Genomic DNA, 24,960 nt, shown 5'->3' with positions numbered 1-24,960 from the left:
CTTTTCAGCTCTTAAAAACGAATTTTCTTTTATAAAACTTACTTTGCTATGTAACGTTTAAATAACAATTGTGAATGTATTTTAAGAAATGTTTTTGTTTTTCACATATCTCTCATGAACATTTAATAAAAATAATAAAGTAGATTTGTCGCTGTATTAAATAAATACATATTGAAATTTTGACGAATAGTTGTACGAGTTAAGTATTGTTAGTTTTATGTTTATGGCGCTGTTGTTTTTAACTTTCTAATCGTATTTATTTAGCTAATATCAAAGAAATTAGTTTAAAATATTTAAATTAATTTCTATTATCTAGTATCTATTTACTATTTAATCACATTATATTATTTTAAAATATTAAAATAGTTGTGAGTAAATAATTTTTAAAAAAATGAGTACAATTTACATACATTTGTTTTTCTTATTTTGTTTTAATTAACTGTCAACACTGAAGTAAAATACGATTATGTATGCGGGATCAAAACACAATTTTGCTTCAAATATTTTCGTCTTTTATTTCTAGACATTCTAAATTGGTTTAGGGTACAGGTATTGCCAATTTTATGGGACAAAATACAATGCATATCGGCAACGATATTATAAGAGCGAGCAGCGTGTATTTTAGCATTTAGAGGTATTAGCGAGACACGGATGGGTCCAATTATGTCTGTGTCCTAAATTATAATTGTGCGATAAATTTGTGACTGCCACATTATATTATATACGCGGTAGCCGAACGCAATATCCCGTTGGATGGCTACAGACTTGAAACCGTGCAAAGCAAAAACGTACCGCTGCGGTAAATAACCGCTTTGCCGGGGAATTCTAATAAAACGTCTTCGGTGCTCGGCAAACAACAATTGCACAGCTGAAGCTCAGTGTAAAGAAACTCAGTCTGGTGGAAAACGGTAAAATTTTAATAGACGCACATGAAGGGCATTACGAATCTCGAATCGAAATTTCCCAGGAAACCCTAAAATGTGATTACATGCGAGGACAGGAGTTCACGTCAAAAAAAAACACATTTCAAAAGCACAACTCAGTGCGTCAAAAATATTGACATTAAATTGCGAAATTCAATAAACACGCGTTATTATATTATAGGGTACGTTACAGAATAAAATATATATAGGTAAGCATAATAATAATTATACTCATGGCGAGTGTGTAGAAAATTAAATCGAAACTGTTATGCAAATCGAAAGCTCTAAGATATTACATGCTGTGTCTAAGTGCTTGTGTCACTTAGATTAAGCAGCTTGATGTTTTGAATAATACTTGTTTTCGAGTGAAACATTTTATAACATTAAAATGTATTTAGAATGCGCTTAACGCTAAAATGTGTGTACAGTTATTTTTACTTCGGTTTTTTTTATTTTACAATGTACCAGATCAGGTTATACGTTAAAGCTGTAAAATTTTTCATTCTGCATACAAAACACACACATGTGCAATTATCATAAAACACAACAGTTAGTTGCTAAAACATTGGGTTTGTTTTTTTCTACTATGTTTTATTAATTTCTACCTAACTGTGAAAATAATAAAATATCTAACACTCGGAGTCAATGTGTCTACAAAAAAAGACTGAGTGCAGACTGTTAATACAAAAAACATTTTAACTTGGTTAGTTGTTTTATTAAAAGTAATTTGTTCGTAAATTAAAATTTTTATAAATGTATTTTGGTCTTTAATTATCACGAAGTTTGAATTAATTCATTCATTTAAAAATAATGCTTTTAACTTAACCAAGTTAAAGTGATATTATTTGTTTTCGTTTAACTAATGTAATATATTTACCTGCTGAAAAATGTGAAGTAATTTAACTAAAAATATTGTATCATTTTCCTAATTAACTCTTCTTTTTAATGGTAGTAACATTCGTTGCCATTTGATAAAATAGAAAAATGACCGATTTGTTCTGTAATTGTTTCTTTTGAGTTTTTCATATTATAAGCTTCGCACGTTTAGATGCGTCCCGCATCCGTTAAGTCTGATACCTCATTGGGTTCTTGGTCAGCTTAACGGCATAATTAAGAGAGAAGAACAACGGCTGTTTTGAATTTATATCGTTTTACCTTTTTTTCCAGATAAAAAATATTAAGTTAATATTTAAAAAATATTGTGAACATTTTGTATAAACATTTTTAAAAATATATAATATTTTTTTGTTGTTCTTACATAGAATGCAGCCGGACATAAAAAAATAACTTCCAAGTCGCTTAAAAAGATAAAAAAATTGATTATTCCTGGTAAAGCCAAAGGTTTATGCTTTTTAGGATTGCGTTGAATACATCTAAGATGGAAACTAAATTGTTCTCAGAAAAAAAAATCTTGTGACATATTCACTTAACTGCAGCAGTTGGCCGAACGTCGCCTGATAAATGATGATCGTCGTGGCAATTCCTTCGCAAGCGCTTCGACAACTCTGAAACGGTCAGACGAAGAAATTTATCATATTTTTGGGCCGAAGTCATCTCATACAACACAGTTATTACTGTCGTTAGGATAGCGCGGTGGTAACACGCCCAACTCGACAACTGTCGCTGTTAGTTCCATCAAGATTACTCTGGTTTATATTATATCATCATAAAAACACCGACACGATCCTTTTAGCTGGCAAAAAAAGTCAAAAGTAAAAAACGAAACAATAATACACTTAGTTTTATTTTTCTCTGATAAATTATCCATAATTCTGACGTTTTTCATACGTCTGTGTATTATTATATTATACGTTACCTTTAAAACGGCATTGACACATAACTCTTTATGCATGTAAATATGTTATAATATAATAAATGTACATACTTACATGTAGTATAATATGTAAAACGTTTATGTACGTACGTGGATAAAAGGTCTGCATATTTGTATTTTTCCCCACAGGAAAGGTTTTTATTCTGTGAGAGGATAGTAAGAGAAAATATTTTATAAATATAAATCAACAAATTCGTTTTTTGACACTATTCCGCCGTCGAACCGAAGAAACTTTTAACGGCGGCGTTTCGGGTAAAAATTATTATATTCGTATGATTTGGCCGTTACGGAACAGTGGACGTCAAACTAGAAGAAAAAGAACAGAAAAAAAGGAAAAACCAAAAAAGGACACCGAAATAAACGTCATAAATCGAAAAAGATAAAATCAAAAGACAGCTTCCGCGCTCGGTATTTTTTTGAACAACTCTTACTTGCGACCTTCCACCTCCACAGCGGTGACCATTGACGTTTTTACCTATACGTTTTTTTACGAAGCTATAAGTAAAAAATGTTCTAAGCCAACCTATCTCCGAGCAAAAATAGTTGAAGTTCCCGGGTAACTTGGAAAATGCTATGCGAAGGGTAAAAACTAATATATATATTAGACTGACCAAAAAAATTGTTTTGCTACCCCCTGAATCGTTTTATTTTTCAAAAAGAAAAGTTTTTTTAAAATTTCAGCCTCCTAGGTCAATTGTAAGTGGTTCCTATAGAGGCATATTTTCCCATTTTATTAACACATAAAAAAATCTGTTTCATTAAAATCGTTAAACCTTCAAAAAGATTCTAAAAGCTGAAATTTGTAGCTTTAAAATATTTATACACATTTGTAGTTTTTTCTCCGCTTTTTAATTAGTTACACATAACAATTACTTGAAGTTATTCAGCTTAACAATAAACAACGACTAAAAATGTATTTATATTTATCTTTAAACCATTGTTTCTATCAACAAAAATTAAACAAGATCAAATGTCTAGAAAAGCATTGTATAGGTAAAAATGTGAATTTTTAGAATTTTTTTTTTTAATTAGAAGATTTTTATAGTTTTTGAAGTTATGACGATTTTAACGAAAACAGGTTTTTACGTGTTAACCAAATTGGAAAAATATGGCTCTATAAAAACCACTTAGAATTGTTCTAAATGGCTGAAATTTTAATAATTTTTTTTTTTTTTGACAAAAAAACCCTATTTAAGGGGTAGACAAAAACATATTTATTCTGGGACAGTCGAATTTATGTACATTTTGATTACTTTACTAGCTGAACCGTACAAAAAGTATATTTATGGTCATTCAAAATGGTATTTATTTATTTATACATTCAAATCAAATAGTTATAAACAGACAACAGTTAAGTTAGTTTTAATAGTCAGTTACTATAATAGTTATAACTATTGAGTAATGTATAGTTATATACATATAATATATAGTTATTCATTAAATTTCTAAGTCAAAGATCATATTTAAGTACTATTGATGATTACTAGTGTAATTCCATCTAACGTACGATATATCTAATGGTTGCTGGCCACGTAAAACCGTTTTAAAATCAAAAAGTTTATCTCGTGGTGTGAAATTTTTTTTTACGTGACCGATGCATGATGCAGAATAAACGTTTATATCTGTATGTTCGAGAAAAAAAGATTCGGTAATTTTATCGTGATCCAAAATATACATGTAGACATTTTTGGGAAGTCGTTTTGTTTCATCGCTTGGGCGTGAAATGATCTGATAGAAAAAGAAGAAAAAAAGCAAAAGACACAAAAACAACAACGATTTGTCTTTTTCATTACGACGAGTGAACGTTACCCGATAACAGATTTCTATTTCCTGTTGAAAATGCAGGGAGGAAATGGACCTAAAAATGGTACGCGTTTCCGGGTTTGCACTTTGCCCTATTTTATGTCGGTATGAGACAATTTTTCGACACATATATGTATGTTGTATGTGTGTATGCGGAACGACGAATGCGAAATAATACATACTTATGTAAATATTAAAATAATAAAACTTACACTACACACATTGTTCGCGAATGTCTAGCCTTCGGGGCGTTTTTATTATAATTTATAACGTACGATGTAACATATAGGTATGTATAATATTTTTTGGAACAATCATAAAACAATTTTAAAACAAAAAACAATAATAATAATAACGTCGACCTCTTTGCACGTGCCCATTGTTGATGTCAGCTTCGGGGTAGTCGAGTCGAGAAATCTAACGTCGTTATTGTGTCCCGTTTGTATATATATACTTATTATATTATACATACCCACATATATTATAATGTGATACAAACATATTAAACTATATAATATAATCAACGGTTTGCATCGCCACTGCCGTCGATACAAGACACACTGAAGATAAACGATCCACGATTTCGTTGTCGGAATTGATATTTTACTCTTATGTACAGAGCACGATTTGAAATGTTTGAAACCTTAACGCCACGGAAACGGGTTTTCGCCGAACCGATCATTATCGCTCTCGGTGTTAATTGAACACGTGTCGAATTTAAATATTACTATATTATACTTGTCAAAACACCGAATAAATCCAAACAACATATTATAATCCGATAGTTGGTTTAATTTCAACACCAACAGCTAATAGTCGTGGAATTGCGTTCTACCGTTTACCTTACCTTACACTGCGAACAGCCATGAATGTACTACAAAAAAAAATTAATCACTCTGATCGTATCGGTTGATACACAAAGTAGGTATATCATGTCTTATAATATTTGAATTGCATCATAATTTGTCATTCGTTTGACTCGTTGATTAACACAACCCAGTTCTTAATGTTAAGATAAACCAGAAATTGAATGTAAACATCATTTGTCAATACTGTAATCAGTTTCATAGTCGTTATACTATATTGTTCAGGAGTTGCAACTGAACGGGGAGTGGGGCTTTTATTTCACTAATAGCTGCGTTAAAATTATTAATAATGTATTTTTTTTAAATCATGAATATATAATTAATTTAGAGTTCGCATTGAATATAATGGATCGTTGCGGGGGATTTTTTAAGATCAGAGTGTCCAATTTTAACAGATTGAGCATAGTCCTAGTCTGAATGTCGAATGCGTGTAGGGCATAAAAGTTATTTCTTCTGCCCGAATTGTGTTATGTGTAACAAGCATTACACTTTAGGCAATATTCTGGTTTTTATCCAGAAGTGAGAAAACGCAGTTGATTAAAACGAAAGAAGCTTATAGTAAGGTCAAAAATGAAATCCTTAATGGATTGGATGCGTGTTGTCGTACCGTGTACTTTTCGTCCCAAAACTTTTTCAGCCGCCTATAAAAGATTGAATTGCTTTACACTAAGATACTAGAAGAGAATGAATATGCGTGAGAAAGAGAGAGGGAGACAGAGGATAAGACGAAATGCGTGTAAACAATAAAAAATAAATAACTATAATACGATTTTAACAACGGTTTTTGTATTTCTCAAAACTCGGCATTTCTGCAATTTTATTTGAAAGGAAAAAACTTATATTTCTATAACGCGTGGTGTCTTAAATCAACTTTTGGTTTTTATAGCTCAGGTAGTATTATTTTTATTCTATTATTTGATGGTGCCATTAATGTGTGAAGTCATACTTGTGTAAAAAGAAATACCGACATCTCTAGTAGAACCAAAGATCAAACGGTGACGGTACACGTGATAAAAAACAGGTACCTACTACCTATAATAAAATCAAATTATTATGATATACCCACGCTACAGGCGTACAAGACTAGCCTACAGCAGACGTTCGGTGGTAATAAGCTTCGTACGTAAGCTCAGTTATAGGCAAAAACATGTTCTTAATTATAACGAATACATTCTAAGTATCATAACGGTCGACAAATCGTTTTTTCTTTTTAATTAGTAATTTGTTATCGACCGAATATCTGACACATGTACCGAGATAAATAAAAGAACGCCAACTTGTTTAGATTTTGTAGTAGTATATATTATGTTAAATTAATCACAATATTATTTATGCGAGTTAGAAAAAATACAAGTTTTCGACATGATCTAAAGCATAATCGATCAAGTTTTCGAATATCGCTTAAGTTTTTACTTTTATGTCTTTGGGTCTAGATTCGTGATGACCTCTTGTCCTATACGCACTAAAATTACCGTCTTTGCTTTTAAAAACCATAGTCTGTAATGTATCTGTATTATATTATAGTTCTATGACCGGTCAACGGGTTATTATTGCCATTAGGACATAAATTCGCGTGCACCGAATCTGGCAGTAGGACTTTGCGGAAAACCAACATTAGTCATCAGTTTTAGTGTGCAAAAAGGAAATTTCTGTTTTCGAAGAACTACTATATGACAACGACGATAAAACGGAGTGCAGCGAAAGAAACCCTCTTAATCTTTCTCCCCACTTGTCTGCGTTTATGAAAGTGTATTTTTCCCAGTAATTTAGGAAGCTATGCGTTTTATTTATTGCCTTTTGCAGCGTTCGGTTAAAGTACATCGACGTTCTGTAGATTGTTTTGTCCTTAAAAACATAATTTGTCCACGTATTATATTATATGTAGATTGTATAAGTATCTAAACTTTTTGTTTGTTTCCGAACCTCGTTTGGGGTTTCTTTTTCAAGGAATTTTGTCTATTGTGTAAACACTATACTTTGTAAAACAAATTGTATCCCATGGAAAATGTGATATTTAATAGCAAATAATATTGGATCAAACTAAATAATTAACAAGACAATTTGACAAAATTTTAGATCAACAATAATGATGTATGAACGTGAAAGTTAACCGACAGTCAATTAAAGAGATAGATGCGTAAAGTTGATAAGTTAGATAGGACTAAGAATTAAGGTAGTTTTTTGTCAGGAAATTGACTTAATAGTAGAAAAAATGAGGGACCACGGTAAAAGAAGGAAAGTGTAATTACATGCTATTATAACAAGTAGTTTAATTACGGGTGAGAAAGATTAGTGTTGGAATATTTAGAGACAAACTGGAGAAAAGAGATTGGCTATTAAAAATAATAGCATGAAGTTGTGTGGAGTAGAAAAATAAATGGAACAAACAGATAAATGTAGGAAGAGAGGATAAGGATATTAAAAGGAAGAAAAACAATCCTACTTTTTACATTTAACATTTAGTAACGTTATGTACAAATTAATATATTTTACATTAATTTTGCTCTGTTTTTTTTTTATCATTAGCCACGATAAATACATTACCTAATTGCAGTTTAAATATTGTTGGTAAACAGACAATTTCAATTTAACCACAACTCGTACGTTAAGTTACTGAGGAAATTCCATAAACGAGATGTAATCGTTTCCAGGTAATTTGGTCGCTTATCGATTATCGTTTAAAAAATACTGACAGAAATAAATTCGGTTTATAATGGCTTATGCACAACGCCCTAACGGATAAAGCGATTTTCAAAATTTGAATGTGTGCTGATGATCATTTGTTATAATTGAGCTTATGTGTAATCTATTTTCATTAAATAGTATGAACTCATAATATGAGAGTAATTATAATCAATTAGCTATATTTATAATAAATGTATTATTTAACTGCGAACCCGAGTGCTTTAAATTTGAATTTGAGTTTGATGAATTGTTAATTTCAATTTTCCACATAACGACAGAAGTTCAAATCAGGGCCGGCGCAAGGCTAAATGACGCCTCAGGCCAAAATGCCAACTGGTGCCTTTTTCATACAACAAAAAGAATGTGTACAATTTTAAAAAGCAATTTCGGCGCCCTAGGCGACCGCCTGAGTCGCCTTACCCTCACGCCGGCCCTGGTTCAAACAATAAGTGTGATCTGTTTAAGTGAAAAAATGCTATACTTACAAGTTTTCCAAGTATTTTTAACAGCCCATAAAAAATCAATTTAACAGCATTATTTTAGTACGCGTATTTTATAGGTCCGTGTGAACAAAAATAGAGCATAATAAATTTGTAAAAACACAAGGTTTTTAATGTTTGATACCATCGTCACTATTCATATATATAGTACACCGTTGATAATCATACCAAATAGTCTTATAACACTCGAATAAGTAATGGTCGACTTTTAACGCGCAGTTAAGTTTCTGTAAGCGCCGTACGTCGTACATTTCGGTCGTTATGAACCGCCTAAATTAAATAATGTTCTGAGATGGCCACTGACGAAGAACGGTCAGTAGTAGATAAGTTATAAGGCGGCAATGTCGCCAGAGATTTTGGCAAAACCTCACGATCCATAAATTTCGGGTCAACACGAAAGAGTTTCTGGTATTAAAGTGTTGAAGCCAAACGTCGTGGTCGTAAACATGTACTCTTCTCGAATTCCATAGTTCCATGCCCGTTTATCTCCTACTCTCGGGTTCAGTCGACCATCTGCTGGCTGAAGTGGTGTAAGATATTATCAGAAAAAAGCCGATTTTATTTTCAATTTTTTTACCCACAAAAGCACAATAGTAGTACAATAAAAATCTATTTTACTACTTGCAATACAGTTTATCGGCACGGGGCGCAATTGTGTTTTTATTTGTCTACGCTAGAATCACTTAAAGAAGATCACAATATTATTCTTATTTAATGCACTCTTCGAGGATATAAAATAGAAAATAAAAAAACGAGTGCATTTTAACTTTTGTTAAAAAAAATAATATTTTTTTGAACAATGCCTTTAAATCCTTTTCAGATACAAATAATTCGATCAAGTACAACTAGTACAAATTATAAGTATAGTGGTATTAATCTGTCTATTACTTATACTAATCCATACTAGACCGATTTTCTAATAAACAAAAATTAAAATAGGTAAAACGGAGTGTATCGATTATAGATGAAAATATATTACTGTAATTTGTCTAGACCCGACAAGCTCTTATAATTGTATAAATAATAATCTATAATACCTATTTATTTATATTATTCTATGACTAGAAAAATGTAATACAAAACGAATAATCACAAGTTGCGTTCGCATAAGTCTGATATCTAAAACAATATTTGGAGTAGGTCTATTGTATTAGGATTATACAAAAGGATATACATAAATTATATTGTTTTAGTTTAAATAACACCATACATTACTAAACAATGAACTTCTCGTACACCGAAGAAATCATATTTACATAGATACAATCAGCATATGTGTATAATCTGATTATCGATTGCTTCTTGATTAAAATAAATGTTCTTTTATGGGATTTCATATCGCATTGGTATTTGACTGGACATCTATTTGTTTTACTTCCTCTCGTTTTATCCCTCATAAGTAAGGCAGATCTTAATCCTCTTTATCTACTTTAATATTTATACGTATCTGCCACCATCCTCTCTACAATCCTTTATCTTGTTTCAAAATATACATGCATACTTCTTTTTTTGATAGTTTTCTATTATAGTCTTCTTTTGGTTGCTTTTTAAACTAATTTATTTAGAACTTTTTTTAAACAAATAAAAAATTATAACTTGCATTACTCTTATAAGTTATAACTTTAAGCGCTTATTAAACCAAGTAAACATTTCGTATTGGCGTTAGACTTTGGATGTTAAATAAAAAGAGTAATGTGATAAAGTTAGGTTAAGTTATAGGTTTATAAAGTCATAAAATTTGACAACAATGCTGTTAAATCATAAACCCCAGCTCTATTGTTTTTTAGACATAGCATGAATTTAATAGGAAATGTAACAAAAAAACAACACAATTATCTGTTAGCAAATAAAACAATCTTACACTAATTCCCTCGTTGTATAAACTTTTTATGACATGCCCATTAGAAACCCCGTTAAATAGACTTTTCATTTTAGTGAAACTCGTGTCTAGACGGATTAAAAAGTGCTTGAAAATGTAAATTTATTTATCGCATATAACTTAATATTAGTCGTGAATGTGCATAAATTTCAACAGAACAATGAGGCAAAATAAGACAATAGGCAAATAATTACAAAACAAATGTAACAACTTAATTGTGACTAAATTATTGAGGTGAGAAACTAAGGTAACTAATTTAAATAAGTAGTAGGATGAGACAGACGCTGCTTAATTTAGTCTTGTAAGAAAAATGGTTTATTTATCATTTAAGACTAATAATTTATTTTAATATCTTCTTAATTTGCCCGAGTTAAGAAATTTAAACCTCATAATCGGAATTGCATGTCCAATCAGGTTCGTCACGGGTTTCTAACTGATTAAATTTGATATGTTTATATACCATAATAAACATTTAGGATAACTGTTGCACATTTAAATTAAATGTTTGCTCTAAAACTCAAAGCAAACGTGTATCAATTGAGAAGAATTCTATGAGTACATTTCATGTCTTGAGCTTGCTTCGGACAGAAATCTAGTTCTGCACAAGTATTTGGAGTTTGAGTAGTTGACTGAATAATGACCGAATCACCAAGCCTTCAGGACTTCTCACAAAATGAATGCCTAAGAATTGAATGCTGAATCTTCCACAAGAGGTTGTGAAACCGATGGTTAATTTTTTTCTTTCCTATATTTAAAAGTCTCCCAATACTAATCATTATACTTGTTCGTCGCTTTTATGAATTATTTTTTTTCGTCGGTCAGGCACATCTATCACTATTATCGAATCATATACTTAAATATTCATATAACATTACACACATAAACCTAACGGCTGTGATTTGAATACAATATGATATTAATGACTAATGAGATGTGTATCGATGGTGTGTGCAGGATGGCTGGGTGCGATGTCCACGGGAGTGGCTCTGTTACTGTCACCGGTAACGATTGCGTTTTGCCGGCGGAAATCCACAAGACTGACTGCCGTCATGGGCGGCCTAATCACAGCGCTGGGATGTCTCTTCACCAGTTTTGCAACGCAATTCCATCAATTGTTCTTCAGCTACGGCACCGTTATCGGTAAGTGTCTACACGGTATTATCGTTGTCGCAATAATATTATGATAGAGTAACTGGTAATTATATCTATTATCTATATTATTTAAACAGTTGTTAGACTGCCGAAGATTTAATAAAAATTGTTCAAAATTATTTTATAAAAAACAACGTAGGCATACAATTGTTTAAAGCAACCTAACGAACTGCAAACGCATTTCAGGCACAGGACAATTCCCAGTTGAAGTAATGTAACGTGGCAATGCGTGACTGCAATGTAATGATTATGTTGATCACCACACGTACCTTATGATCAAATAAAATTAGTGCACTCAGAATTTGTTTGAATACAATAATATAAGTCTTGAAAACATCTACGTGATACGTTTGTACAACCAAAGTCTTATCAAAGCTTGTATTTTTTATGCTAAAAAAAACAGTTGATTGAACATGCCCTTAAAAGTGAGACATGAAGAGCAAATAAGAGTGATAACGCTTAAATGACCATAAATCATTGTAAATGGCCGTTGAAAGTGAGGATGTCTTGTCTTGACTAGAATAGAAGATATTAATAAGGTTTAATATGTATTAAAGCTTTTGTAGATTTTAAAACAATTTTAAATACTTACAAATGTATCCACGTGTTAAGTTTTTCAGCTGTCGTTTACTTCTTAAAATCCGTCTTCAGAAATGTAGGTATTGTAATGTATTCAGGTAAGGTCTGACTTCTGTAACTATACACTTCTGAAGATAAACTAAGAAACTTTAGCGAATAACAATATCGGTTGAAACGTAAGTCAGTATCATACACAAAATCCTAAAAAATTTGCGAAGTAACAGGCAAGAAAAGAATAGCAATTAAGAAGATGGATGGAATTGAGTCTAAAATGACGTTTTCCCATTATTATAGGGTAAATAGGGTGTGCAGTGATTTTAAAGATTACACATGTATAAAAGTACTCTATTGCTTCTTAATTCGTTCTATACTTGAGTTTGGATCCTTAATCTGGAAACCAAATCAAATAGGTATGGTGGACCAACTAGATAAGGTACAGCGAAGATTTCTCCGTTCGATAGCATGCAGATTCAATATGATAGGTCAAGATATTAAGAATGTTTCATGTAGGTTAAATATAGAATCTTTGAAATCTAGGCGGTTTTATATTGATGTAGCTTTTCTTCACAAAATAATTAATGGCAATATTGACTGTCCAGAATTACTTATATTAGTAAAATTTAAAGTTCCTAATATCATTACAAGAACAAGCACCCCTTTTCAGTACCAAGTAAATAAAAATAACTATACAGCCCAGAGCCCTTTATTTCGACATCTCTCCTCTGCAAATAAAATTGTTGATTATGATTTCTTTTATGAATCACTTCAACAGTTAAAAATCAAAGTTTGTTATTGTAAATTTGTATTTTTTGTTTTAATGCCAATGTATTTATGTTATGTCTTGTTATCTATATATTAATAAAATATACATCTATATACTTTACCCTTTGGGTGTCAATAAATAACATAACAATAATAATAATAAATGCATAGTTAAATAAAAATGCAGAAACATTAAACACACACAAATAAGTACTGAGCACAAATTTGAATGTAATAATAATAAGTAAATTTGTTAATAATAAATACTAAAAAGTAATGTCAAGTTCCTTTAATTAATGTAAAAGCATTAACACACTTTTGAAAGTTTAATAAATCAGTGAACGTTAAAGAATCGTTGAAATCTGGACGTTCATGATGCCTGAGACAAAAACTGTTCCAGGATTAACTATGATAATTAGTGTGGATTACATTAAAATTAAATTCGCTTCCTTTATTTTACCTAAAAATCTAATTAATTGATTAATTATTGTCTGATTAAAAACAAATGTTAACCTAAAACACTTTATTGTAAAATTCAAAAGGAGTACTTTTATTCGAGTTTCATTTGGAAAATCGTTTCGGCCTGTTTTTATTTGCCATTACGCCTCCTAATGGTCTTAAATATATATTTGTTTCTCATGTAAATTTCAAAAGTAAAACGCACGTGATCAACAGCACTTTTTTTTATTACATTGAAATGAAGTATAAAAATGTCGAACGACAAGTTATTACATCAAAAAGGATTTTTACGAGCCAATCCTTCTAATTTTTTTTTTACTTTTTATCTACTATGAAATTTAACGGTACTTACAGTTATTATAAAATACTGTATAATTACTGTATAACATATTTGCTTAAAATCATTAAAGGAATATTAAAATTTGACTTTTGTTTACTATTAACTGATAATATTGAAATAAAAAAACGGAAAAGTGAATAGTATTTAAAATGTTTACCCGTACATTTAAAAAAAAATATTTAAGATGTTATACAAATATTTTGAACAGTTTATGAAAAAAAATTATATTTTAATACATTTTTACGATATACGTTACCCAGTATACGGTTGCTATACCTAGGCTTCCAAAATATTTCAAATGTAAAACACCTGGTTAACAATTAATACTAGACTTCAATCGAATCTGTAACTAGTTTTTCAATGGAGGAAAAATTGATTGGTTTTAAAATTACATATTTCAAATAATATTTGTTGGTTATGCCTTTACACTCAAAACCACCCGTGTAATTTAATACGAAACCAGTTACACCGGACTGGATACCAAATTGCTTTTTCATTAATTATATAAAAATATATTTAAGTATTTATATAAATATATTATTATACTGGTGCAATTTAAAAATATATATTTTTTTACTGAAAGAATAAAATGTAAATTTTGCCGGAACCTGTCCCAAATATTTGTTTCCTCGTTGTTATTAAGATGTTACTAAAGATAGCATAAAATCGGACTCAAGATACTAGCTGATATAGTAAAACGAAAAACTGCATACGCCATACAGAAGTGGGATAGTAATACTTTGGTTAAACGAACATTTACAATACCAATAAAAACAAACGACCGTTAAAAATTGTCCAAATAGCTAAAATTAAATTAAATATCTACACAAATAGTAAGGTGATCTTTATGTTCAATAATACCTTACGTAAGTAGTGTTCGTCATATAGGAAACAAATCAATTAATATCTCAAAAATTCTCTATTATTACATCATAGGGACTGTTAAATCAACTGAAAAGTATTGATGATACATAATCTATCATGAGAACAAACCTATATGTTTCACTTATAAAAAATAAATTTGTAAAGTCTCATTTTCACGATAATTAGTAAACGACGAAAAACAATACAAATTCATCTTTAGAGTATAATAGTACTTATTTCTTCTGAAAATGTTCGAATACTTAAAATATATTTAAAGAAATAATATTCGACTGACTAAATCCAGTAAAATGAATTATGTTTATTATCAAACAGCACACAATTTAAATTAATATAATTATTATTAATATTTTGAGTAGGTATTTATAAATATGTATAAAGATGATATTGTAAGTTCACTCAACCAGTTTTATAAGTTATGTGTTTTTTTATTAAACTATCAACAAGGATTTTGAATATTCATTTTTTTTATTTTAAATTATAGTGCAGAGACAATTAATTTAATTGCCTATACAAATGTAATTATTTATATTTGATAATTTTTTGAACCCACTATATCTGATTTTAAATTAAAATAGTAAGAGTTTATTTAAAAAACGTTCACCATTGAATTATATTTATAAATAATACAAAATAAGTACAGTAAAATATATTTAGTTTTTTATTAAAATTATTTTTTTCAAATAAATTATTGTGATTTTATTGAATAAAAATGTATATTTATAATTTATAAATAATTATGAACAATACCAAGCCAACAATTTTAGAATTCTTTTGTTTAAAAAAAAAAATCTTTTAGAAAGTTTATTTTTAGTGTTAAAAAATAAAAGCTCCTGGATATCTGTTATTTTAAAACTTTTATTACTGAAATTCTTTTATCATTTTTAAATAAAACTTTTTAAAAAAGTTTCAGATCTTTCGGGCTTCAACAATATTATACACCAGTCCTTATGATTGTGTTTTGAAAAAAAATTTTAAATCTTTAAAATTGTAATAGAAAGCAACTAAATTTTGTAAACATAACATATACACTCAAAATTATACAACATGAAAACGAAGATTTTTTTTATACAAGGATTGGAAAAGTATGCTATTTTATTATAAAATGTAATTGTAGCTATAATCGTTAATAATTAAACAATATAATTCAAACGCATTTAAATAATTTGGTATTAAATCTAGAGAGTTTATTACTGGGATACAACTTTTGAGTAGTGATCCGTAAAATTAATGACAAAACAAATGTAAATAGAATTCAATAGTGAACACGAGTAGCTATAGTATTCGCAAAACGTATAACTCCTCGTTGAAGTATCTTTTGGATGAAATTTAAAGGGTCCGACGGAGTTTGCGGAGATGACAATTAATTTAGGTCACGTGGGATTCCGGATTTTAAGCATGTTGAAACAATCGTATTATTATTTAAATCCCATTCTGTTTAGGTTATGCTGCTAAACTTTTTATGTTTATTTTTTCCTAAAATTAATAGAATCTGCTATTGCTACAATACATTCTATGTTCCCTTTTGTATTATATTTATACTGTTAGTTCCAAATTATTATCCTTTATCTTAACTTACGACTAAATTTTGATAATCAATATTCCGTATTAGAAAAAACGTTCAATTATTTATTGAATCAGATTATGTTTCTTATAGTTATAATAGGCTCGATTTCAAATATTTCATACAGACAACCGTGGTCCATTGTTTGGTTTTTATTTATAACAAATGAAATGGTACTAAAAAAAAAAGGTAGAATCTCATTAATTGGCTTTTCAAAACTTTGTGTTTTATAAACCCAAGGTTGAACTTTAGCCAACAATCGTTACAACGCTGTGGAAAAACCATAGTGTTTTTAAAAATAGCGTGTTTTTGTGGTAGAACAGTACAAAGACCATACTTGGCCAAAAAACAAAGTTTGTTCCGCTATAACAACGTAGTAGACATATCCTTTTATTTCGCTTTTATGAAAATTAATTCAATTATCGGTGCTATTAGGAGAATCAAAACGATGCTTTTTAGAAGAACTAAACGAGTACTTCAATCGCACAAACAATTACTCGATCAATAACAATTATTAGCTTACAAAAAACCAAGTAGGCATCACTGCGTAAAATAATTATTGACCTTCTGCTAATAAATGTATTCAATGAGTAATATTTAAAGTGGTTAAACCTTAACAAATATTAAATAATATGTTGTATAATAATTCCCATGTTTTTAACGCTTGAAAAGTGTTGCACGTACGTTAGCTCTGACCGAAAAATCCACTCTAAAGAAAACAAGTTAAGTGTACATTAATCGTTTACACCGTTACGTTACGGCTGTTGGCATGAAAACTTAAGTCGTTTAACGACTATGTGATCTCGTGTTTTGTCCCATACCCTCACGACCTTTGAGTACACAACAATATATTATAAAAGTTTTGAAAATTGTTGTCGATAGCTGAATATTGAAAAACTATCGGCAACTATGTCATATTAAATTGAATATAATATTTTTTATTATGATACAAATATTTTAATTAATTTTTATTATTTGAATCAGCTCAATGATTCGGCTAAGTTTATATGATTTCGGTAGTTTAAATTGCGTATTCATACAGACGGTAGGTTTATTCGTTTTATTATAGGAAACTTTATGTTATAGAAGTTTTATACCAATTTCGTTGGGTAACTTTTAGCCTCTTTCCGTATAATTACCAAATAAGCTTAATATGATACAACAATAATTATTGCACGAGCATTACAAAATAATATAGTTCACTGCGGTTATCAACTGGTATTCAAGCAGTTGTTATGATGATAGTCTTAAATATTTGCCGGGACGAACATAATTTACGTTGCCTATTAAACTTTCAAACGATGCCATGCGCTTATTTTGTTATTAAACAAAACTTTCATACCACACTTAAGTTTAAACAGATTCCACGATGAGTTCAGAGGAATTATTTAACGTGCGTTTATGATAAAAGACAATCGTTTATTTCCTTTCCACCACCCTCATCTATACGTTGGCCATTCTAGCCTTATTATACCTCTTACAATCTTTTTGGGACCTTTCTCTGTACCTATTTTTTAGTTTACGTTTATTCTCATAATCGGTAAATAATTACTGCTATCGTGTAAAAAAAAAAGGCACAACAATTATAATCAATTAAACGTGTATAATTATTGCAGGAATCGGCGTAGGGATGACCAGGGATTGTTCTACTCTGATGGTGGCGCAGTACTTTAAACGCAAACGCGAATTCGTCGAGATATTCATCGTGTCCGGCAGCGGGCTGGGCATTGCCGTCATGTCGAGTTTTATCAAAGGAGCCATAAGGTAGGTGTTGGTGAACGACACGCCTTAAACCGAATGTCTGTACCAAAGGAATTACTAACAAACAAACGCGGTTTCTCTATCTTAGCGCGATCGGATGGAGACTTGGACTGCAGTTGGTCACAGCCACAGTGTTCACCACTTTCTTGTTGGGCACGTGCTACAGGTCAGCCTCGCTGTACCATCCCCAGAGACGGGCCATACTCCATTTGAAAAATCAAAAACGCAAAATCAAAGACAAAAACCGGCACGACGACCGACCGCCGTTCCTCGACTTCACTACACTCCGGAGTAAGACGGTCCGGATCTTACTGATATCCACCGGCATCAGCGCCTTTGGCATAAACACACCGATATTTTACTTGGTAAGGTGCCATCAGCTGTTATCGACGCGACACGTTTCCCGTAGGTGGACGGACAAAAAAACCTAATATCGATTTCAGTTCATGGTTTTCTGCTGGTGCAATAATTGTCCAACTGAACTTGTATAACGGTTTTTTTAGAATATAGAAAATTGTTCGACTATTAAACGTCAAAAAAGTAGTTTCCAGTATAATATAAACAGCTATAAAGAAATCCGGATAAACAAAACGAGAGACGTAAAATTAATTTACCAAGGACGGTAGTAAATGTTTTTTTTTTCTTTTTTACGATTCGTTCAAACTGAAGATCAGAAGCATTGCGCTAATAAAGATAAACACGATTAACGACGATCGGTGCGAGTTAACTCTGTTTAAGATAATACGACTTAAGACTATAGTAGAGGCGAATGACATCTCTGAAAATCGAGGATTGAAAATGTGAAATAATACGTTAAACGAGTTTAACATGATTTTTTTGCGAATAAAAATATTCTTGTGTGATATCTTTAGCGGAAATCTGAAGAAGCGTTAATTTATGTTAAGCTAACAAAAGTTTTCTTTATTTTTTTAAAACTTATAAAATAAATACTGCGTTTAATAGTACCGAGCGGTTGATTGTTTTTTTTTTTTTTATAAAACTTTAGCTGTATAAACTCATTGTTCTCTTTACGACTGGACATTTGAAATATTTTAATGAGCTGTCTAAGTGAAAATACATTTTTATCTTCTAAAGCTAAAACCCAGCAGTACTACAAAAACTGAACTATAATTCGAGTAAATGAACTGCATATTTTTAACTAACTTAAAGTTTTTAAGAATGCCATACGATTACTCAAGCGACAGCGGTAGTATTTTATGCAAATATTATATATATTGGAATTGATTAATTAGTTAAATTATAATCCTTGTCAATCTTTTAGTTGCAATATCTTAACCCAAATCATATTCTTTATTATGATATCAATCCCGAGTTGGACATTATTCGAGTACAATTTAATTAATAATATATTATTTAAATACAAATGTTTCCAACTTTTTCTTTAAACTTTGCCTACATAAACTAATGATATTTTATTACCCTTATCTTAAACTCAATACCTTATCAATCTATTTTAAAGGGTTTCTACTATCCTTGGACTATACAGATCACATTTTTTTAATATTATTATTACTATGATTGTTGATTTTACCTAATCTCATACAAATAGAGGCGACGAATACTCTTAATCCACAAATCTCTATTCATCACTATTTTGTTATTCACTTCACGATATCTATATCTATAACAACATTCATACGCTTCTTTTTCGGACTCGTCTCAAACACAAATGTATACATAATCCACCATTTATTAGAAATGGTATACCTAAAACACTTTTCAATTAATTTCGAGCATTACTTCAAGAAAATAACCGATAAATACACCACCAGAACATAAGCCTAGGTTGTTTTTTGGTATTTACGATATTGATTTATAGGTATCTAACTACCTAGCTATTCAACTGTATACTGTATTGTCTCGATAGCTACAATTAATACACAGGTATATGTTATATCAATGCGGAACTTTCGTTGCAGGCTCATCAAGCCGAAGAAGACGGGTTTCCCGACTCAGCTCTTATGTTGCAAGTTCACATGGGATTGGCGTGGACCGTTGGGTGTATGGCTTTCGGTCTGATTGTCGTCAGGAACTCGGTGGAGTGCCGCATCGCCCGACAGTATTTGTGTCAAGCTTCGGTATTCATGTGCGGCGTTTCCATACTGGCACTGACCACGGTGCAAGGTGACCGCCAGGGGTATGTCATGTTTGCTTGGGTGTACGGCATGTTCTGCGGCGGATACCATTATTCGCTGAAGATGTACACTTACGAGCGGGTCCGAGCCCGGAATTTCGCTCGAACCTGGGGATTCGTGCAGTGCTCGCAAGCCATACCCATCGCACTGGGCGTACCAATTTCCGGTAACTATTCTCAAAACGTACTATACTCGCCAACCGTGGTAATACACGCCAACGCCACAGTATTATCATTGTGAATACCTATTGATTTTGTCAATTTCGATTTCACTGATGCAGCGTCCCAAACTACTAGTGTGAGACCGACTCAATATGACTTAAATTTTATAAAAACTTTGATAGAATTGATTGGCCAACTAAATTTATTGAAACCAACGAGAGTTAAGTATATAAAATTTCCTTCGTTTGAAATATTCATGATTCAAATATGTGATTTTATTATTTCAAATATTATATTTTCCTAATGTAGCCGACCTAAAATTAGTCTGGTTATTCGTTCGCCCAATAATATTTTGATATATAACAAAATTTCCCTTTTTTGTTATAGCATGTACCAAAATGTGCTTATATTTGTTTACCCGCTAAATCCGTATTTGGTTTTAAATTTTCTCTACAGCGTCTATTTGATCGCTCGAACACTCGTGACCTCAACTCTCAACTTTACTGCATGCTGTTTTATAAACAATATAACTTGACAAGTTGAACAAATACCCTAATCAGTTCTTTATGACCTTCTATGGAAAAAAATTTGTTTTTACGCGTTACAGGATCTTAAATGCAGTATTGCATTATTTAGCAAAAAGCCTGTAAATTACACGTGTTTGGTTCATGTTTCAAAATCACACGACTCGCAGTTTTTTTTTTAACTGGGATCGGCTTCCAAAAATTAATTCTTGTTCAAAACGGAATAGCGCGAAGGTTTCACCAAAGAATCAGTGACCGTTAATAATTATGAATATAAACATTTAGCTACCCTTGGAAATGTTAATAATAATAATTTTAATACTAAGTCCTTTATTAAGCTTTTGCGTGATTTATTAGTGGTAAAATTGATATTTTTACACGGTTCGTTAACGATTCCTGTTTTTCTACCGTGCAGGTTACATAAACATCGGTTACGGCGGCAAATCCGGTTACTATTTCAGTTCCGCATGCGTGCTGCTGGGCAGTCTGACCATGTTCTTCATCGACTTACACCGAAGGAACGTAGCCAGGCACAAACACGGCGAGTCCGGCGCCAAACAGCTTTGCGTGTCCAACTCTTGTCCGCAGCGACGAAAGCTGTCGTTCACCGTGGAACCTGAAGAGGTGGTGGTGGTCGAACCGCCACTAAACATGCAGGGACTCGGCGGCGGCCTCCTTGGCGGCACCATGGGAGCTGGCATGATGGGTCCCGGTGGACCCAACGACAAGCCCGAGCTGACGTGCATATCCGAAGAGGGCATCGCCGACATGGACTTGCCGGACAACCTGCTCGACGACCTCGACTACATCGGCGACTGCATAACGTCGTGCAACAAGGTGGAAAACTACCTGATGCTCAGCGAGTTCGAGAACAACCTGATCGCCGAAATGCCTGTGATCATGGACCGCAAGGGGCGACGGTGGTCGTTGGCAAAACAAGCCGAAGAGGAAACGTCCAAGGGTGGCAAGTGGCGGCTGGTGGCCGGTCCCAACAGTCGGCTAATAACAGTCATCGACGAAGCTTCGGTTTGAAGTGTATAAAGCTATTTTATATTTATATTGTAACAATTATTACTATTTGTTATACAAAATATGTGTTCATTTTATTCGTAAAACAAAAGTTCCCAAACTGCCTTTAGTAATCGATTATTGTGGTAATTTTTAATTATATTCAATGTGCAAACTATTTATTATATTTATTATTAATCATTGACTAACTTAATTTACAAAAAAAAACTCTCTTAGAATTATCACCCGAGGTTTAAATTCTACTTGAAGAGAATTGGGGGGGGGGGGTAAAATACTTTTATAAAAATTAAAGTATATAAAGTTGTAATTCTATATCTAAAATACAATTTGGGCTTTAGAGTATACTCCCTTTGAAAAATATATTAGCGCCTTCGTAGTTCATACACAATAATACATTGTACGTACAATAAATATGAAATAATAATTTTAAAATACAAATTTTAATAAAATAAAATTATTTTTTCCCTATTCTTTTTACTTAAAACAAATGTATACTTTAATATACAAGTACTGGCTACTGCTGTAGAATAAATTATAACAATTAACATTCGTTGTTGTGAAATATATTAAAAAAATATTTAAAAGGTTCAAATATCGTCGTGATATCCTAACCGTTTTGACCCAAATTATATAAACTTTGAAAGTAGAAATAAACCGTTTAAACCCTAAAACGTTTTAAAAGCACTTGGACGAGAAAATATCGAAAGCATTTGACTGCCATTACCTGTGGATCTTACTTACAAATTGTATGTACAATAATTAATATCAAACAGTATTACTTTTATATATTATTTAAAGCTCACAAATCAATGAATCACTGGTGACGCTGAAAAATAAATTAGCAATAAATATTAAGTTACACATAATTATATACTGGGTAATCAATTATTACTAGTTAAAATTAGATGAAAACATGTTATGCTAAATGTGTTTAATGTAAACTTTTATCGAACTTTTTTTACTTAAGGTCTATAGATTTATCTAGTTTTTTTAATGGAAAAACTTTATTATGTAAATGTGTTATTTAAATTATTCTAGAAACTACTATTTATAGTAATTTATTGTCTGGGACACAGCTATTATAAACGTATAATATAAGAATCTATATAATGTATGTATAATATTAATTATATGTATTTAGTTTATTTGTAAAATGAAAAGTGTACATACGTAATGGGGGATATGCCGTTATGGTTTTTCTACAATCTTATAAATATTGTAAATTTAAATTAAAATATGTACACGTAAGATTTGCAAAGTGAACAAAATATTTATTTATTTATTAATTTATAGATTTATCGAAGCGCGTTGAAATTTGTATATTTTATTAATTATTAAATGTGTTACTGGATTTTGAGAAGTCATACATAGAGAAATTATGAAAATGTATTATGTATAAGGTAATAATACTATCCATGTGACTGATGTGAGCAAAAAATAAGACATAGGGCAAACACTATACAGCATTATTGACCGACTAAATAAATAAAATATAACTTATATACATATAAAAGAAAATATCAATGGGAAAACAACCGTTAGCCAACTGCCAAAACTGTTCTTCACACTCAACGGAAATTTTCAAAAAATCATAATTATTATTAATACTTTGATGATAAAATAAAAATAATTACGGTATATTTTTTGTACTACAATTTAAATGCTATTCAATTTTCCATAAAACATGGCCGTGTGGTTCGCTGATTTCATTATGTAGGGTGGTCTATTAAAAGTAAAACTAATTTTTTTGGGAAATAATTACACTTTTATAGGCTTTTTTAAGACATTTTAGTTTACGTTTTTTACAATATTCAAATGTTTAGTAAGTTCCAGAGCTCTATAATTTTTTTATCTTGTAATATTGTAAAATAACACATAAATATGTTTTGAGAAAGAAAAACTAAAAAATTGCAACTCATTAGATAGTAATATAATGCTAAACTAACGTTATTATAATAGATCACTTTGTACATGACTAACTAAACCAATACTTATTAATTATTTCAAATGGAATAAAATATAAAACTTGTTTTAATAAACATAAAATATGATATTGGCCTTCGGTTCATGTTTTTTGTATTGTATATAACGGACGTTCAGATAAAACTAATTATTATTAAAGTTATACATGACAATAAATGTAACGGTGAACCTTTTTTTTATTTTACATCCAAGATGATAATATTGCCCTTGTTATTATTATGTTCGTTTTGAAGTATAATTTATTTTTAATTTTAAATGTATCGATTTCTAATTTTTCCTACATACCTGTTAAACAATAGTTAAATTGGCGGGACCTATGTTATTGTTATTTAAATAATTATTGTATTATTTTTATACAATTAGTATAAATCGAGGTACATACTCATTGTTGTGTATCTCCTACTTTTTTTGTTATTATTATTAATTATATTATAATTTTAGTTTGGTGGTTTATATTTTTTTAATGTTGGCCGTCTGTGAAAGCACGATTTTTATCGGGTTTCTTTTTAATAATTCATATAAAATCGCATACTTATTTTAAACACACCGTTGTTTTATTGTGATTACATATACATGTTTGAATATTTATCGACGTTGAATAAAATTGTTATTGTAATTCCAAACATGACATTTAGTGTGTACGCTTCGTATGGTAACTCATTTAACAGCTCTATATATTTTGTCAGTGATGTCATACAATATGCATATAACTGCTTCTCGATGAAATTAAACATAACGAGTTAACGTTTCCGTTTTATTTTTCATCCGAAGAAATAAAAACCAACGCTGTCGATGGCAGCAAATGAATAAATTCCGCTGCTGTTGTCTGAAGACTCAACTATTTAAATATCTACTAATAATAAATTTCAAATTAACATTTATTTTCTGCAAATAGAAACATGCGAGCACTGCAAGTACAATAATAATAAAAGCGATACTTGTTCGGTCGTTTCAAATGTCCCTTGTTTATTTATTTACATAATAATTACCTATTCCTAAGCGCTTACTATGCAAGTATAGTTTATTGACATACATTCAGAATACATATACCTTCTATTGTCATTAATGCAATATTCAGAATTCGATGTATGTATTTTGAATGTATAAGTTGCTTAAGA

At 30.7% G+C, this 24,960-nt stretch overlaps 2 protein-coding genes across 10 annotated transcripts in view; both read left to right on the top strand.

Moving 5' to 3' along the window:
* The window catches only part of LOC126837917 (monocarboxylate transporter 10), a 161,068-nt gene extending 136,579 nt beyond the window's left edge, over positions 1–24,489 (top strand). For 3 of the 5 annotated variants that reach the window (XM_050571903.1, XM_050571904.1, XM_050571902.1), the window contains 5 exons: positions 11,445–11,630; positions 17,845–17,992; positions 18,078–18,354; positions 19,930–20,311; positions 21,246–24,487. In XM_050571903.1, coding sequence (XP_050427860.1) covers positions 11,445–11,630; positions 17,845–17,992; positions 18,078–18,354; positions 19,930–20,311; positions 21,246–21,862 — 1,610 coding nt within the window. In that variant the 3' untranslated portion in view covers positions 21,863–24,487. Of the gene's footprint in view, positions 1–11,444; positions 11,631–17,844; positions 17,993–18,077; positions 18,355–19,929; positions 20,312–21,245 lie in introns of all 5 variants that reach the window. The other 2 variants (XM_050571901.1, XM_050571900.1) reach the window with 2 other exon arrangements.
* LOC126837928 (60S ribosomal protein L17) overlaps positions 1–24,960 on the top strand; it is a 309,752-nt gene that overhangs the window by 199,301 nt on the left and 85,491 nt on the right. The gene's annotated exons all lie outside the window — the stretch shown is intronic.

The sequence above is a fragment of the Adelges cooleyi genome, unplaced genomic scaffold, assembly GCF_023614345.1.
Source record: "Adelges cooleyi isolate 19-005CV unplaced genomic scaffold, UGA_ACOO_1.1 ACOO_flye_CR_arks_rails_tigmint_CR_PRNA_30, whole genome shotgun sequence".
In the NCBI taxonomy this organism is placed as follows: domain Eukaryota; kingdom Metazoa; phylum Arthropoda; class Insecta; order Hemiptera; family Adelgidae; genus Adelges; species Adelges cooleyi.
This window is presented reverse-complemented; position numbering and strand designations above follow the sequence as displayed.